At 40.0% G+C, this 18,260-nt stretch overlaps 1 protein-coding gene across 2 annotated transcripts in view; it reads right to left on the bottom strand.

The window, feature by feature from the left end:
* map2k5 (mitogen-activated protein kinase kinase 5) overlaps positions 1-18,260 on the bottom strand; it is a 104,240-nt gene that overhangs the window by 76,165 nt on the left and 9,815 nt on the right. For both annotated transcript variants that reach the window (XM_033991663.2, XM_055231298.1), the window contains exons 6-8: positions 17,079-17,146; positions 11,715-11,763; positions 10,188-10,252 (exon numbers count right to left, since the gene is read on the bottom strand). In XM_033991663.2, coding sequence (XP_033847554.1) covers positions 10,188-10,252; positions 11,715-11,763; positions 17,079-17,146 — 182 coding nt within the window. The remainder of the gene's footprint in view (positions 1-10,187; positions 10,253-11,714; positions 11,764-17,078; positions 17,147-18,260) is intronic.

The raw sequence follows: 18,260 nt of genomic DNA, 5'->3' as shown, positions 1-18,260 counted from the left end.
ACATGAGGCAAGTTGAGATCAAGATAGTTGACCAAGGCACTCTAAAGCCTTTTCGTAGACCTATTACAGAAGTTGTTTTGCTTCTCCCAGCACAACTTTAAGTTTTAACTCGTAATATGTATAGAAGTAGTGACCTCACTGAGGTCAGACAGGGAATGTCTTGTTTAATATTCATTAGGTTATCTGCTCAGTGTTGTGTTGTTTTGGTTTGATGATAAAGTTCGTACAAATTCAGGCGCATCGCTTCCTGTTTGGTAGCCCAGTAGAAAACAGGGAAGCCACATAGCCTGCAGCATGTCTTTTCACTCCATGTCATGGTGAAGGCATCAACATTAAAGCTACAAAATACTACGTTGACTCATCTCTTTATTGTGAATGGAGTTTAGCATGGTGTTTAGTCTACGGTTGTTGCACCTGGATGAGAACACTAGAACGACACTCTTAGTCTGCAGTGTCACACAAACTGGCATTACCAAAATCTGGTTCATTTTCCTCAAGGTCAAAGTTGACAAAGCCAGACAGGGCTAAGGCACTAGTTCCAGACAGAGTTTTGAGTTGCATATGCCCCTGTAATGGATTTAATTATCCAACTCCTCAATGCCAGGCCTCTTCTTTAGTTACACAGTAGTCAGAGGTTAGCTTACAGCACTAGTTACACAAGCCCTGGCCCTGAGTGTGAAGGGCGCTCAGTGGCCGGCAGCTGTCAGCTCTGGCCAAGCTCATGAGGCAGTAGACTGAGGGAGTGAACGTGATCCCAGGCTATGCACTGTCTGCTATGCTAGCAGCAGACCAGGGGAGTGAATGTGATCCCAGGCTACGCACTGTCTGCTATGCTAGCAGCAGACCAGGGGAGTGAATGTGATACCATGCTAGCAGTAGACCAGGGAAGTGAACTGTATCCCAGGTTACACACTGTGCCATGCTAGCAGCAGATCAGTCCCCCATGCTAGCAGCAGACTGAGGGAGTGAACATCACGTTCACTCCCAGGCTACACACTGGCCTGGACTGCTGGAGTGGACAGGTATGCTGGAAGGAGTAATTAATGTGTCTTAGATTGGCATATCGTATTACTATGTGGGCAGACACCTAAAAACAAAGAGCAGCCCTTTAATTAACAACACCCATTAGGGACATGTCAGGTGTTTTACAATCCAGGACGGGAACTTCAGTGGGTATGGAAGAAAGAAGGTTTTAGTAAGACTTAATCCTTTGTTCTAATTTTTATAGTCACTTCTTAAATTATAACTGCACAATTACTCCCAAAAGGACTGAACTCACACACAGCTCTTGGTCTATTTTCTGTCATGTTTCATCACCTGATTTGTGTTGTTAGGGGTTTTCAGTGTATGTTTTGTCACATTTTCTGTAAAAGCTCATAGGGATAGACATTGAGATATAGCTTTGGGTAAAATGCTGTACTATGTGACTATTGCACTATTTAACTATTGCCATATGTAGAGGTGGGACATAAGGATAACACTGCAATTGTTATCTTGGAGATAGAAATTATTATAACATTAGCATGAATTAGAGTGTAAAAGAACTGATCCTTGAACTGCACTTTTTCAAACAAGATTAAGGTGATATTTTTGCACTTTTGTGATCCTTTCACCTTCATTTTGTGCAATATTTGAAACTCCACCATGAACATGCAAGTACATTTAAGCTAATTTCTGAAGGATTTCCACAATATAGTGTGAATATAGCCATAGGAATAAATGCTAAATAATGCCAAATATAATGTACAAATGTTGAGATATCCATGATGGTCAAATGACCCACCCCTATGACACAGACTTTATCATTTAGGATCACAGTGAGTTCATGGGTTCACACTTGTGAATTGCATGTAGACTTTGTTTGACAAAGTTTGTTTGTTCTTGCCCTGGGTTTGTTCTTGTCTAGTTCAGGCTTATGTCTTATGTTTAGTTCTATGGTTGATGTATTGCTTGCAAGTTTGAACACACCCAGAGAGTGTGTACACTAGGTAGAGAAAATATGGTTTATTAAAAAAAAAGACTTGGCTGAAAATATTGCTAATTTACAAGAAACATATCCCAAATCAAATGTTTCTTGAGAAGTCTTCATGTATTTCATTTAATTCTAATCTTTTACAGAATCCTCTGTTGCCAAGCAGGTCTGAGGCTTGTTTTAATTTGATGTCTCAGTCTTCCTCTAAGCTACAATCAATATCAGTTAAGCATGACTGCAACCTCTTAATTAAGTGGAAGATGAGGCAATGTAGCACGGGTAGACATGTTAAATACCAAGTGGGCAGGTTGGCTGTGTAAGAAATAGATCAGAGCAAGCCATCACCATGCTAAACAACATGTAGTTCAGTGGGAGTCATTTAGGTGTGCTAATGGACATAGCAGCCTGTGGCTATGTACATCGACAACTCATTTAGCTCAGAGACAGCCTTTTGCACAAGCACTGCTCATACATGTGTACTGGTCTACAATTATACCACCAACATACTGCATTAAACATATAACATGAATAGAGATGTCTGCTTTAGCAAAATGCATTAGCTAGTGCTTATTAATATGGATTTTAAAGGTCGTATATTACATGATTACACGTATTTCTGTCATAAACATACCTGGAGTTGTGTTTTGTTTCATTTAAAAATGTTTAATACACAAATCTTGCATATTTAGGAGTTCTTCTCTTAAACAAAAACCTGGAATTGTCATTCTCTACTTAACAGTAAAAAGGCAGGTGTTAACTTGAAAACTACTGCCTTATGACATCACAAGGTGGAACAGAGCATTTTGAGGTTTGGAGATGTAGAGAGACTAATATTAAAGGGTTACTCAAACATGGGTGAAACAACTCCAGGTATGTTTATGACGAAGTAACAACATTCTAACATGGCATAAAGCTTGCAAAATTCCATTTTGTGTATTATACGATGCTTAATAATACATGTGATGGTGTTTTCTTCTAGGACTTCCACAGTGGTTGCAGGTAAATGGTATTTCAGCAAAGTTTGTTTTGCACCAGTATAAACACTGTATAAGCAGCTCTTGAGGTCAAAACAAGTGTGCTGCATCAGCAGTGAATTATAGTGTTTTAATGACCGATAATCTGGAAGTTCACGTTAGCATGTGGGCAAGTTGGCTGTGTAACAGCAAAACTTTGCACTGGTCTCTGAAACTTGTAAAAAAAAAAAAAAAAAAGGCTTATAAACTCTTTGCAGTGAATAATTAGCATGTTTGGAATGCATAAGTTAAGTGAGTAATAGCTTTGAAGCACTGCAAACCGTTTAAATTCTTAAGACAATAAAAATCTGGTACAGCACCTTTAATGTTGTAGTCAATAAATTGAATTTCTCATTCACAAAAATGTGTTGAAATGTTGGGTTAAAGTGCATGGTGAACAAGTCATTGGTCGCCTTCACAGCATTCTACATCCTTCCGTCACTAACTTTTACTCATAGCGGCAAGACTAACTAAAACTTTCACTAAAATAAGAGTACTCTTACAGTGTAAAGCATACTGGCCTTGTAGTGAAGTATATATGAGTAATAGTAGTATCATGTCTAGAGTCTACTCCGTGAAGTGAGATTTCTTTAAAGAGGAGGCATTAAGATTTTTCAAATGCTCCGCCCACAAGCCTACATCAACCATGTTCCCACAATTCTCTATAAATATACAAAAACATAATACAAAAGATTACACTACAGCTTTACACAGCTGAGGCAATGTGCAGTAGTTTCATAAGTGGAAATCACATTAATATCTAAATGACAACGCTCTGAAGGGCGGAGGGACTTAACGCAGACAGGGGGTTACTAAATGCACTTGAGTAAATGTAACTGAGAACCAGCTCTGTTAAGTCATTACTTTGCAGTCCAGGTGTCTGCATGTTAAGCCCGCAGATGGCGAGACCAGTCATGGGCTAGGTGTAGGTAGTCTGGGCTGTCCTTGGGTTGCTCGAGACTGTATGAGTTACAGTGACAGGCCGGTGACAGCAGCAGACACTGGGACAAGGTTACCGCCTCACCTCGCGACACTTCCCCCGGAGCTGACCCCAGTAAACGTAAGCCATTGCTTGGATCTTATTTACACTCCAGGCCCTGGGTAATAAAAGCTCCATCATGCAGTATTCATAGGCCTCTCTGTATGACTCTCCACTTGGGGATGTGGCTAAAAACACTAGACACAGGACATTTAGCCAGTGTCACATGGGCAGCCAGGACCTTTCTCTCCTAATGAAAGCAGGTGAGTTTAGTACTTTAGTTTTTGTTGAAAATGTATTTTCACAATAATAAAAGGTAACATGGTGATTTCAATATGTTATGGGTTAGCAATTAAACCTCATAAAAGTAAAATACCACCTCATTAAATATAAAAAATGTGTAATGCAAAAAAAGCATATGTGTGTATAAGCATTCTCTGTATTATAAATGAGACTCCTGGATATTTTGACATACACAAGCGTAATCTTTTTAACGCTAAATTCTCCTCATTCCTAAAGGTGAACTATATAACAAACCTGAGCATGCTTTTTGCCAGAAAAGTTCCAAAGTTCCAAAGTATGGTGTTAAACTGCAGGTCAGATCTGTGTACACCTGGAATAGACCATACCTCCCCGGTAAGGTCTATTCCAGGGTACTGGAGAGGAGAATCCATCCAATAGTTGACCCTCAGATTCAAGAGAGCAGGAGGTGTGTTCCCATTGCCGACAGTCAGTCAGACCTGTTCCCGGTGCATGTTGGACTCGGCCAGGGCTGCCCTTTGTCACCGGTTCTGTTCATTGTATTTATGGACAGAATCTCATTCTCAGTCATGGGCCGGAGGGGGTCTAGTTCGGGAACCACAGGATCTCATCACTGCTGTTTGTGGATGATGTTGTCCTAATGGCCAGGACCTGCAGCAGGCACTGGGGCGGTTAGCAGCGTGAAGTGGCTGCGGTGAGATTCAGTTCCTCCAAATCCGAAGCCATGGTTCTCGACTGGAAGACGGTGGCTTGCCCTCTTTGGGTGGGTGAGGAGTCTCTCAAGTGGAGGAGTTCAAGTATCTCGGGATCTTGTTCACGAGTGAGGGACGGATGAAGCGTGAGATTGACAGGCGGATTGGTGCAGTGTCTGCAGTGATACGGTCGCTGTATCGAACCATTGTAGTAAAGAAGGAGCCGAGTCGAAAAGCAAAGCTCTCGATTTATCGATCAATCTACCTAGGGAGGAGTCCAGGATGTCGCAGCAGGAGGAGGCCCCGGGGAAGACCCAGGACACGCTTTAAGGACTATGTCTGTCGGCTGGCCTGGGAATGCCTTGGGGTCCCACTGGAGGAGCTGGAGGACATGTCTGGGGTGAGGGAAGTCTGGGAGTACCTGCTTAGACTGCTGCTCCCGCAACCCGGCAATGGATAAGTAGAAGAAAATGGATGGATGGATGGACAATACAGGTAAGAGCATTATAACATGGCTCAAAGGTCACAAGAGTAAATTTTGCATAATATAGGACCTTTAAATGATAGCATTATTGGGAGTGGTCCTTATTTTGAGTTATGTATTGAATTACTTATAATTAATTAATTACTTATATGTTAGTGTATTTATGTTTTGTATGAGAAAAGTGCCATTATGCAGTTGAAGCACACTAAAACATAAAATATTAAGAGGAGCCACCGAAGCATTAGATGACACAATGTAGAGTTTAAGTACATGGCAGTGGTGTGTGTCCATATGTTAGTTTTAAGTGCACAGGGGAGAGCCATGAGTCACAGAAAGTGCCAGAGTGTCCTTGTTATTGCGTTTAAAAGCCATGGGGGCAGTGGGCTAATGCTCAAGATGGGCCTCTGACAGAGAGAGTGTAATATACAAACACAGGGTGACAGTGATGGATGGCCAGGTCACTACTTGGCTATGGAAGCTGAGGTGTTGGTAACATCCAATTGAGTTCAAATGGCTGTGGGTCATAAATGGGTTAAAAGGTTAAAAGGTGGGAAACCAATGGAGGCTTTTCTCCTGTGATAGGCTTATTATATCAGCAAGAGTAAAGGCGACGGCTGTGGACAAGAGTCACCATCTGGAAACACACAATCACCAGAAACTATACACTAACAAATTCAGCATCATTTTAATTCATTCAGCATGTTTACATTATCAAGTTTTTCTCCTGTGATAGGCTTATTATATCAGCAAGGGTAAAGGCAACAGCTCAGGGTGAGAGCACCACCATCTGGAAACACACATTCACCTGAAACAATACACTAATTAATCCAGCATGTTTACATTATAAAGCACAAGGGATAGATAGGCTTGTCACAATAACAGATTTTGAAGTGCAATATATTGCTGAAGTAAATATAGATGATATTGAAGTTAATTTATGTCACTGGCACGATCAGTCAAAGCAGGATTTCTCCCAAAAAAAATGATTCTATATGTGCAGTACTGTTAATGAACATGTGCTGCAATAAATAAATGAAACACTTAAAGAGAGCCTCTACAGCTCAAATTTTCAGACAAGTACAAAAAAATACCAAAAACAAAAGAAGAAACCAAAAAGAAAAAGTACCACAATAAATATTGACCCTCAAAATGAATGTTCCTTCTAACATGAATCAAACAATGAGTCCATATATTATTTATAGCGACAGAAAATCACAATATTAGGTATCATTTTGTAGAAATTATTATAAAATTATATCAATAAATCAATCAGAAATATGCCAAGAGGAGACTGAATGTACCTCAAAACCCCCAAATTAATATACAATATACGTATATATATATATGTGTGTGTGTGTATATATATATATATATATATATATATATATATACACACACACACACACACACCGGTACATATATACATACATACATATATACATACATATAATATATATAGCCACTCTTCAATATAAATATTAAATGTATTAGTAAACTAATTGAATGAATTAGAATGACAAAGTTAAAGCTGGCTTTTCACTTATGAAGATGCTGTTTACCAGGATTTATTTTGAATGTAATAAATATTGCTTATGCATGCACTCCTTGAACTACTCTTATGGGGATTTGCTAGAAAAGACCATAGAGACTGAAATGGGTAGATAATTTTATCTGTAATCCTCTCACATGCCCACTTTTGTAAAATTGGAATAAAACAAGCTGTTGCTCTCTTCTCTGGGTCATTACATGCTAATTCCAAGAAAAGCATTTGGGACGGCCTCCTGTAAGTGATGTTTGAGAGAGAGGGACGTGGCATAATCATATATATAACTTGACCCTGTGAAACAACTCCTCCTATTGGTCAGCTGCAGTCATGTGCTGTATGAGTGACAGGTGGACTTAAGAAGCAGATTTTAACTTGCTATTGAAAGCAATGTAAAGCTAATAAGTGTACTAGGTGCTATGGAAATCGTGGTATATAAAAATATCAACTACACTACAGTAATTGTATATTTGCTGCAATCAAGTTTGCTTGAAATAAAGGTGCACTATGTAACTTTCCTAATGGGGGATCCGCAGCCTGCTCATCTCCATGGAAATGTTGGCGCTTGATTAGGAATCTTGCATAATGGGGCATTGAAGTTATCCATCTAGCATTTATTCAGTCATGAGTGTTTTTAATTATACCATTAAAACATGGATTGCTATTATGAGCATTCGCCTCTCCACAGATCTGACCTGTAACTTGATCTCTTGTCACCTGCATGTCTCCTTGGAGGTACTTTTTACACCATACTTTGGAACATTCTGGTGAAGCAATAACAGTAACAAGCACATACGTTACTAGGGTTGTAAAAGCATATCGAAAATCTGATACAAATCGATACTAAAACTTTTATCAAAACTAGATACTCATTTGAGGAGGTACTGATACTAAAAAAAGTCACAGAACAATTATAAGACACATAACTAGTATATGCCCAAGAACCACTGTGAAACCTACCTGGATGATTGAGGGATTACACAGATATAAGGCCACATGGTAATATAAAACAATGTACTTTGATTTAATGTTGAAAATCACATTCTTTCTATTGTCCAAATAAAGTGTTTTTCATTATACACTCCATACCAAATCAGTATTTAGTATTGAGTGTACACCTTAGTATCAAAATAGCTACAAAGTGCACCATTTTTTTTTCCTCCAGCCAGAAAGAAGGCGATTAAAAGTGCAACCATGAAGGAAGAACTACCCATACTGAAAAAAATACTTCCAAATGGCTTTACCGCAGATATTGCTATGCATAGAGGTCATAGTTCACATGCAAGATATCGAAAAATGCCTGCCTCTGTATCGACCAGGCATGGGCCCAAGCATCTGCGTCCTGTTACATGACTTAATCTGCCCTTTTTTTCTCCCAAGTATAAAAAATACCACCACCAAACTCTATGGATTTTCTGTACTAGGCTAAATTGACTGAGAAGTTGTTGGTCTTGCAATATTGGCTTCCCTCATTGCTGTGTAACCATTTCCAGCGCCAAACGGATCAGCCATCCCTTTCACCAGCACCACAATGACTGATTGGCTTTTAATGAAACCCTCCCATAAACCGTGAAGAGGGGTGAAAATACAGAGTTGTATAGTTTCGATGGAGAGAAATGTATCGGTTTGGCCTACGAAACAAAGCACGGCGTCAAGTGAAGGTTAGCCCGAGCAGTGATCAATACTTCAATCTCAATAAAGCAGTTTGATGGTGGGTGATGGATGGAGAGGTGGAACGCAGGGAGGAAAAAGAGGAGAGGAGCTGGTGACACAAATGCCAGCCTTGTCATAACAGTGCAAGGGTGATCGTACATCTAACTCCAGAAGAAGCGTAGAAGGCTAGCGGAGACGGGTACTATGGGCCGATTAAGTCTGCTCCTGTCACTCCTTACAAGCAGAAATCAATATCATATATGTTTGCAACCTTCAAAGCCAAATGAATAAATGACGACCTGAAGTGGCCTGAAAGATGTCCTAACAGTGAGCGATAAACACGCAAGAGAAAGAGAGGAGATGTGGAGAAGGGGAGAGATGGAGCAAGGGAGGGATCAATAGAATGATACCAGAGTGTGATAAACTAAAAGGGATTGAGCAAATGCTAATATTTTGTTTGACTAATTTGATCTAATGGTACATAATTGCAGGGTGAATAATCCTCAAGAGGAATGGGCTCATTGTCTGTATGCTAATCATGTTGTGGAACACGTACAGTGAGTGTGCCATCAATCCAGACTCGTAATCACGAGACAGATAATGCAAGGCTGTGCACCACTTTCTATGCAGCTGAAACATGATAGATTTATTAGCAAAACCATACCAAGGAACATTACAATCAAAACGTTAATTCAAATAGGGTCTCTTGCCTCTGTATTAAATGTGTTTGTTGGTGGTCAAAGGGGCCACTGGCGCAGTATATGGCTTCAATTTATCTAGTCTGCGATAATTATTTTTTGATTGGTCAACTAGTCAAATAGTTAATTATATTGTACATTGATTTGTCATGAAAAAATAAACTGATAAAAAGGTGAACAAGGCTTCTACATATACAAAAAGTGCATTATTGTATTGTTACTTTTTATTTTTATTTTGACCAAATCTTATTGTTATAAACTTGTTATAGCATGGACTACACAAACATTTAGAGTCCAGATAAAGAATCACAAATGTCGATGAGTATTTGATTATGCAATCAGTAACCATTATACAATGTAACCGTCCTATTGCCAACAATACTTTCATCAGTATATTTAAAGGAAGCGAAGGCTGAAAAAGTAGGTTGTAAAGTAATCAGTGCAATCCCTCATACATCTAGGAGTGGTCCAAGGTAAAACATATTTCAAAGTTAATCATCTGGAGGTAGTATATCCCCCAATCAGTTCACATAAACAATTGTAATTGCTGTATATTAACAGCATGCAATAATAACTGATGAATTTGATTTTAAAATATTTTATTACTGAACAGTAAATTACTATTGCATAGTTTCCTGCTTTGTAGAATAAAATAAATACATTCACAGAGTGTGTGTGGTGTGAGCTTGGGTCTGAATGAGGAGGTGAAGCAGAGACTTGCAGAGTGTGTGTGGTGTAAGCTTGGACCTGAATGAGGAGGTGAAGCAGAGACTTACAGAGTGTGTGTGGTGTAAGTTTGGACCTGAATGAGGAGGAGAAGCAGAGACTTACAGAGAGTGTGATTTAACATTGAAATGTCACATAAATGAGGGGGACAGCACAGAAGACATACTTGTAAACAGTGCCTCCGTTGCCATGTCCCAGCTGCTCCTGGTACTGGATGTCCTGAGCGTTTATCTGCAGACCACACAGGTTCACACTTAGGCTTTTTAAGGACACTGGCAACATGACAACAGAGAAGAATAAAAGCTCCAAGTAGCTTCTACACAGGCCAGATAAGCAGAGAGGATCAATACGACAGGCTAGGGAGCTTACAAACTTACACGAGCTGTGAGTCAGGGCAGTTTAGTGTGGTCACTCATAAAAAATGTGGAGCCTGTGGTCAAATAAAGCCTACGACTGTGGTCCTGCACTCATTCAGTCCATTAATCAGTTGAGCACGTATATATATATATATATATATATATATATATATATATATATATATTAAAAAGGTCCCATTCACGGGACAGAAATGAACTTTTCCTGAATAGCTTTAGAATGATCTTGAGCTGTATCTAACCAAATAGACTAGTATACATTCATGGAGGAGTATGGAACCTACCTGGATGACTGAGGGATTACACAGATAATGGTAAAAAAGAAAGTACTTTTATTTAATGTTGAAAATCACATTCCATTGTCTAATTCATTATGGATTAATTTGTGTTTTAATTTGATAGGATTTGAGAATCCTACTTCATTGGGAGATACAGGCAACTAACCAACACTTCCTCGCATTCAGCGATGGGAGTGATGAGACCTAAATCAGAGCATGGAGAGAGAGGGCGGCTCTGTTAGTGAACTGTGTTAGGGTGTAAACTCAAGGCTGCTGCTGTAATAGTCTCCGGGTCTTGTTAACTACTGTCTAACAGAAGGACTGGACAGTGCTGTGCCCGTGCAGTCCCTGGGTCCCATTGGCCACCAACAGGCTCATCTCTGTGGGCAGGACAAGTGTGTGTGGTTTCTAAATGAAAACATTTAGTAACTTTTAGTTAGGGTCAGTGTGCAATGTGCTGTCTTCATTGAATTATAGTGGTGTTTTTTTTTTTTTTTCCTACAAGATCTAGGAAATGCTGTTAGCATGCTTTTTGAACCATGAAGACAAAACTCCAGTCCTGCCTCCAAAAGTTGTAAAAAAGCACTTCTAAACTCATATATTCTGAGCATCCTACGTATTCCCCATGATAAAATAACTGAATATTAATTTTGGACCACTGCAAATGGTTAAAACATGAAAAACAGAACTAGTTCATTTTAAAGATCGTAAAAATCAGCTACAAAGCCTACTAAGTTGCACTCTGAAACTTTTTAGGTAAGGAGCCCCCACCTGTTTCCTTGGATATGTTTTGGTATCTGCCTTGCATTTGTGCAATTACAGGTATTTCACTGCTCAAAAAGCCCTTCTTGAGAATGTTGCCTCTCCACAGATCTGATTTGTCACTTGCCCTGTTTGGAAGGTTTCGCAATATGACTCAATGGAAATAGATACGTTTAATTCCATTCAAAGCAATCTAGTGTCATCATGTATACAAGCAGGTAGCAGACCCTTAAATAAACTGCAATTATAAAACACGAGTCCAGTCAAGTTGAGAGTCACCTGTCCGTTTGAGAGGATTCTCTTCAGTTCAGCAGATGATTTCTTTAAGCTGCAACAAAAAGACAAACATGTTTATTTTAACATTTTGTCAATAGCACATACTGATTTACACCTGGCTAAAGCAAGGCAAGGCAAGTTTATTTGTATAGCACAATTCGTACACAAAGTAATTCAAAGTGCTTTACAGAATAAGGACATTAAAATCACACAAATCAAAACATAAATAATCACAAATAATCATCATAAAACTAACATTAAAACAGAAGAGTGCAGAATAAAAACCTTTCAGTCGTATGCACAGCTAAACAGAAATGTTTTGAGCCTGGATTTAAACATTGTCAAAATAGAGGCCTGTCTCACCTGTCTTCCAGGTTTTAGCTGCATAAAACTGAAATTCTGATTTCCCATGTTTAGTCCTGACTCTGGGCACTAACAGGAGGCCTGTCCCTGAAGTTCTCAGAGTGCGAGATGGTTCATATGGCACTAACATGTTGGAGATGTACTTTGGTGCTAGGCCATGGAGAGACTTGTATACAAGCAGAGCTGTTTTAAAGTCTATTCTTTGAGCTACAGGGCCAGTGTAGAGACCTGTGCACAGGACGTATGTGCTCGTACTTCCTGGTTCTAGTCAGAACCCGAGCAGCAGTGTTCTGGATGTACTGCAGCTGTGTTAACGCACGTTTGGAGAGGCCAGTGAGCAGACCGTTGCAGTAGTCTAACCTACTGGAGTGAAAATGCATGGATAAGTCTCTCTACGTCTGACTTTGACAGTATACTTTTGATTTTTGCAATGTTTTTTTTTTAGGTGGTAAAAAGCTGCAGATGTTACTGTTAAAGTTCAAGTCTGAGTCCATTATTACCCCTAGATTTCTAGCCTGAAGGTTTTAGAGAGAGAGACTGGAGGTGACTGTTGATACCTTCTCTATGTTTCTGTGGGCCAAAGATGATGACTTCAGTCTTGTCTGAGTTTAGCTGGAGAAAGTTGTTTTTCATCTACACACAGAGTGAATCCACTGGTCCATATTCACCTGCTGCCAGTGAGACATAGATCTGAGTGTCATCTGTATAGTTATGGTAGGACACATTATTACTGTGTATTAACTGGCCTAACGGCAGCATGTAGAGATTGAACAACAGGGGTCCCAGGATTGACCCCTGGGGGGCCCACAGGTCAGGGACATTTTATCTGAGACACATTTTCCTCCCTGTTTTCTAGATAGGACTTGAATCAGTTTAGTGCCGTACCAGAGATTCCCACACAGTCCTCTAATCTTTGGAAAAGGATCCCATGACCCACAGTGTCGAAGGCAGCATTCAGATCTAACAGGATCAAGACTGAGACTTTGCCTTCATCAGTGTTCAAGCGGATGTCATTTGTCACCTTGATAAGAGCAGTCTCAGGTGGGGTACAGCAGTGCTGTGGTGGGGTCTAAAACCTGGCTGGAAAACATCCAAGGAGTTGTTCATTTGGAGAAAGTTAATAAGATGTTGGTAAACAACTTTTTCAAGGACTTTGCCTAGGAACGGCAGATTAGAGTTTGGTCGGTAATTGTTAAATATCGTGGCATCAAGATTGCTCTTCTTTAGGAGAGGCTTGATAACCGTGGTTCTCAAAGTTCTTGTGAATGTTCCAGATTGAAGTGACATGTTAACTATGCAAGTGAGTGGTGACAGTAAACTGTTAAGCACAGACTTTAGAAATTTAGTGGGTAACACATCGAGGCAGCATGTAGATGCTCTGAACTTTGTAATTAAAGAATACTGCAAACTTATGGCACTTAGATGTGGAAATTAGTTCCAACAGTAGCAGAGCTGGGGGGTTTGTTAATCTGTTTACTATTGCAAACAGGACACAAGAGTTGTTACTGCAACTTCCAATATTGTCTGAAAAATACCTCTCCCTTGTTCTACATAAACTGTGGTTGTATATGTGCATCTTTTCTCTGTAAATCTCATAATGAACCTAGAGCTTTGACTTGCACCATTCCCATTTGGCCCTCGGCACTCCCTTTTCTGTGCCCTGACCAAGTCATCGTTCCTCCATGGCACTTTCTGCTTATCATTGCTTATCAGCAATGATGTCCAGAACATTCAAAACAGAAGTCACAGAGTTCAAGAAATGATCAACATTAGAACATGGGTCATGTTGTGTTATCATTTATGTATCTCCTTCGAACAACTGCAGGACCAGCCGCTGGTTTGGAAATAACAGACAGGTCAAAAAAGACACAGAAATGATCAGAAAGAGCAACACACACCACATTGACATTTGAAATATTTACTCCTTTTGTAATGAGCAGGTCCAGAGTGTGCTCTCTGTTGTGGGTGGGGTCGCTGACATGCTGAGTCAGACCAAAGGTTTCAAGGACAGAACTGAGCTCTTTAGCGTTTCTGTCACACATTATCCACATGTACATTAAAATCACCTGTAATGACTAAACTATCAAAGTCAGTGCATACGACTGAAAGCATTTCAGTAAAATCTTCAATAAAACTCAGACAGTGCTGAGGAGGTTTGTAAATTATTAAGTAGACTACAGAGGGGGACTGTTTTAGCTCCATTTTAAAGGAAACATACTCAAAAGATGAAAACACCCCAAATGACAACCTGTGAGTGACCAAATTATCTCTAAAAAAACACACATACACCTCCACCCTTTTTGCTTTCCTCGTGTTTCAGATTCAAATTTGAAGTTGGGTGGAATTGATTCCAATAGTATTGCATTACCTGTGTTTCAGTTAAAAACATAAAATCAACATTAAAAGAAAATATAAAATCATTAATTAAAAATGACTTCTAACATGAAGATCTGACTTTGAGCACAGCAAGTTTCAGATTAGTTTCAGTAGGACTGGATGTCATCTTTTTACAGGGAATGTGAACTAAATTTCTCAGATAGAACAGCCTAACTGTCCTTCTGTTAATCAGTCTACGTAGTGTTACTGTAGATATAGCTCCATCACAGGGCCACAGTATGATATTATTTTTATATTTATATATTATTATATATCATTTATATATATATATATATTATATATGTATTATTTTCATATCATTTTTATGACTGTATATCCTAAGACAGCAGAGGCCCTGTGTGTCCTAGCTCTCGGTGATAACAGCTCTGGGGAAGGCAGGTAAAGGCAAGGAGGGGGGAGTTTGGGTGAGGGCCAAGGAGGTGGAGCAAGGGGGAGTTTGGGTGAAAGTCAAGGGGGGATAGGTGGGTACAGGGAAGAGTTCAGCATAGTACTCTCACACCTAATATAGTGTGATACTCTTGATCGCAATATATTAGGTGTGAAGGGAGCCATCTTAATTCCTGATCTGATAAGGCTTTCTAGATGGTTGGGAAGGGCCATGGGTGAATGTGGGGAAGAAAAGGAGAGTGAGGAGTCCCTAGAGGAAGTAGATGTAGCAAAGGGAACCCAGGGCTGGTCTGTGGGCAGGGAAGGTGATGGCGGTGCTGCTGGGACTAAAACCTCTGCTGGGGATGTCACAGGCAGGTTCAAGGCCTGTGATGAGGGCGCTGGGGGAAGTGACACTGGAGATGCATCCTTCACTTGGGAAGGTGGTGGTGCTGCCAACTTGTTCTCTGGGGGAAGTGGTAGTGACTCCTTTTCCTGGGGGAGATGGTTGTGCTGCTGGTGGTGACTCCTTCGCTGGGGGAGGTGGTGGTTGTAGTTGTGGTGTTGCAGATGGTGCTGACACATTGGCTCCGTCTCTGGTTGGAATGCTCCTCTCATTCCTTTTTTCTCTCACTGGGTGTAGAGGAGGTTATTCGTCAGCACTCTCACTCCACCTCTGCTCAGGTGCGGGCCATTTCCCTTGAACAGGTCCTCTCATTTCCAGAATAGATCAAAGTTCTCAATGTAGTGCAGTCCTGTGGCTACACATTCATTGAACAGCCATGTGTTCAGCTGAAACAGCCGGGTAAATTTATTCATCTTCCTTCTGTCTATGCTAGGAAGAGGTCCACTGGTTAATGTAGTAACCTCCACTTTATCAAGCTCCTCAAATAATTCAATGAAATATTTTTCAAGATTTCACCCTGCAGCCATGTGCACAATCAGCTGTTTATCTCCTTGGTATGTTGACAAAACTTTTGGCAGGCGTTTTGTACAGTGTGACTAGGATAAGAGCAAGTTTGGATTCCTCTGTGGCTCACATTTCTGATAGCACCGTCTCCTAGCGGCAGCGCATCTCTGACCTTGACGTTTGGCACAGATCGCATGTCTGCTGCCGCTTTTTTGCCAACTTCATTGCCCTTGTTTTGTGGCAAAAATCCATTTTCTGTTTGCATGTTAACATCAACATCAGTCTGTGACAGTGGTAAAAATCTGTTTGTAAGCTGTATTTTGGGTGATGGAACTATATTAACCTTGTCTTATATCACTTGTTGCCTTGTCTTGGCATTCTTGTCTTTACAAAGTTTTGGAAAAGACACCGTATCGCTCAGGTTTAAGTTGAAAGTAGCAGTTTTTTCACCCTCTTCTCTGAAAGTAACTGTGGGCTGCTTACCACTGGAAGTCACAGGGAGCATCCGGTGAAGTTCTTTTTCAGATTCTAAAATAAATATCCGTAACTGAAGCTCATTAATTTGTTGTTGATAGTTCCGACAGCGTTCGGACATGTCACTGGCTCGTCAGAAATTTTGTTAAAAAATTAAAAAATGGTTCAAAAGTCTTGGTTTACTTAAAAGAAAATCAAAACTAAACAAATCTTCCAGCACTGGAAGAGATAAAATTATTAAAAAGAAAGTAAAGTAGGAAGCAGCAGGAGCAAACAAGGTTTGCATCTGCACTCTACAGAAGCAGGAAGCAGGCTAATGTTCTGTAGAGAGCATCTACAAAAGTCTGAATTTGATTGCGAACATTCAAATTGCAATTTTGCTTTAATTGTGGTTAAAGGGCCCGTATTACTATATTTTCACAAACCCTCCATATTTAGGCTGAGTTCTTCTTTCAAACACCTTGTGATGTCATGTGGTAATACAGGAAGTGCACCACTATGTTTTAAATGCCACACACTTTCACTGGAGTTATTTGGATAATTTAAGCCCTAGAACTGTCAATCTTTACTGAACTAAAGGTACAAGGTAGCTGCTAACTTAAAAACGACCTCTTCATGACATCACAAGGTGAAACACTTGTGAGACACTTTGGAGATGTGGACAGACTAATAATGCAGGATTACCGAAACATGTGTCAATGAAACTAAAGGCACGTTTTGTAACAGTATTATAACATGGCTTAAAGCTCACAAGAGTCAGTTTCAATCTCAGCTCTAAACATGTTCTTAATCATGTTCATTTTTTAGCACTCCTTTTACTCTATTCCAGAACTACCATCTTACCCTCTGGCCCTCACCTGTTGTTGGCTGTGGAGTTGGGGACAGCGATCGTGCAGTCATTGGATGGACTGGTCCGTGTATTAACCTAGAGGTCCACAAAAACACACATTTAATAGCTGCTGTGACACTCGCCTGGACAAGCTAAATGCACGGGCTAACAGGCCAACAGACAGACGAGTGGACCACCTAATGAAGAGGAACAAAACACTGGCTCTCACTTCGGCCCCGAGGTTAATTGGCTTTTGTTGGAGAGGAGAGCGGAGATGCCCACAAGGACGTGCAGCTGATGGCCATGGGGAGGAGCCATTAAAAGGGAAGTGACAATAAATTGGCTACAGAAAATTATGAGAGGTCAAGCCATTTCGCGGGGGAGCATTTCCTTCTATTAAAATGCATGTTTACACTGTAGACCTCAGTATTCAACCCAGATATCGAACGCAAAAGAGCAGCCAGCAAATTGTAAACGGCATACTAAAAATAACTTGTTTAATTGAGGTTGAAAAGTCGCTGTGTTGGGTCCGTAAAAGCATAGGGATTCTCTCTTTAATTAGTGCCCAGGAAGACCTAATTTACATGGCACATAACACTTAATTTGCCTATTACTCTGATATTAAAAGTGGAAGAAAAAGGCTAACATTTACAGCTTTACCAAAAAAAATCTTTTAAAGAGGGGGTATTGAATTTCTATGGGGTATTAATTGCTAGCACATAACATATTTACATCACCATATAACCTTTTTGTTTTGTAGATTTCGCTTTGTTTTTGCTCCCCCTTTAGAATGCTATCACGTTTCAATTGGTGTGCATCACGCTAATGCAACTACTGCAAATCGCATCAGGTTTGTGAAGTTGTATTTTATTGTTTTGTATCCTTTTTTGTATATTTATGCAAATCTGGCATGCTGGGTGACATAGGCTTGTGTGCTGAGCATTAGATCTTAATTAATCTTGCAGCTAACCATAAAGAGGGTTTGATTAGGGTCCAGGAGAGATCACTAGATTTCTCAAACATCTTCAGACATGTTTTTGATGAGGGAACAATGCTGTAACATGGTACAAAGCTCCTAAAAAATCTATTTTGCAAAATGCCTCCTCTTTAACTGTTGTCAATGGTGAAACGCTTTGCTCCTTTAGCTGAATGAACTTTTCAGATAGAGATTTCACATGTATGAATTATGAATATAATAAGGAGTCAAGTA

The sequence above is a fragment of the Periophthalmus magnuspinnatus genome, chromosome 3 (genome assembly GCF_009829125.3).
Source record: "Periophthalmus magnuspinnatus isolate fPerMag1 chromosome 3, fPerMag1.2.pri, whole genome shotgun sequence".
NCBI lineage: Eukaryota > Metazoa > Chordata > Actinopteri > Gobiiformes > Gobiidae > Periophthalmus > Periophthalmus magnuspinnatus.
This window is presented reverse-complemented; position numbering and strand designations above follow the sequence as displayed.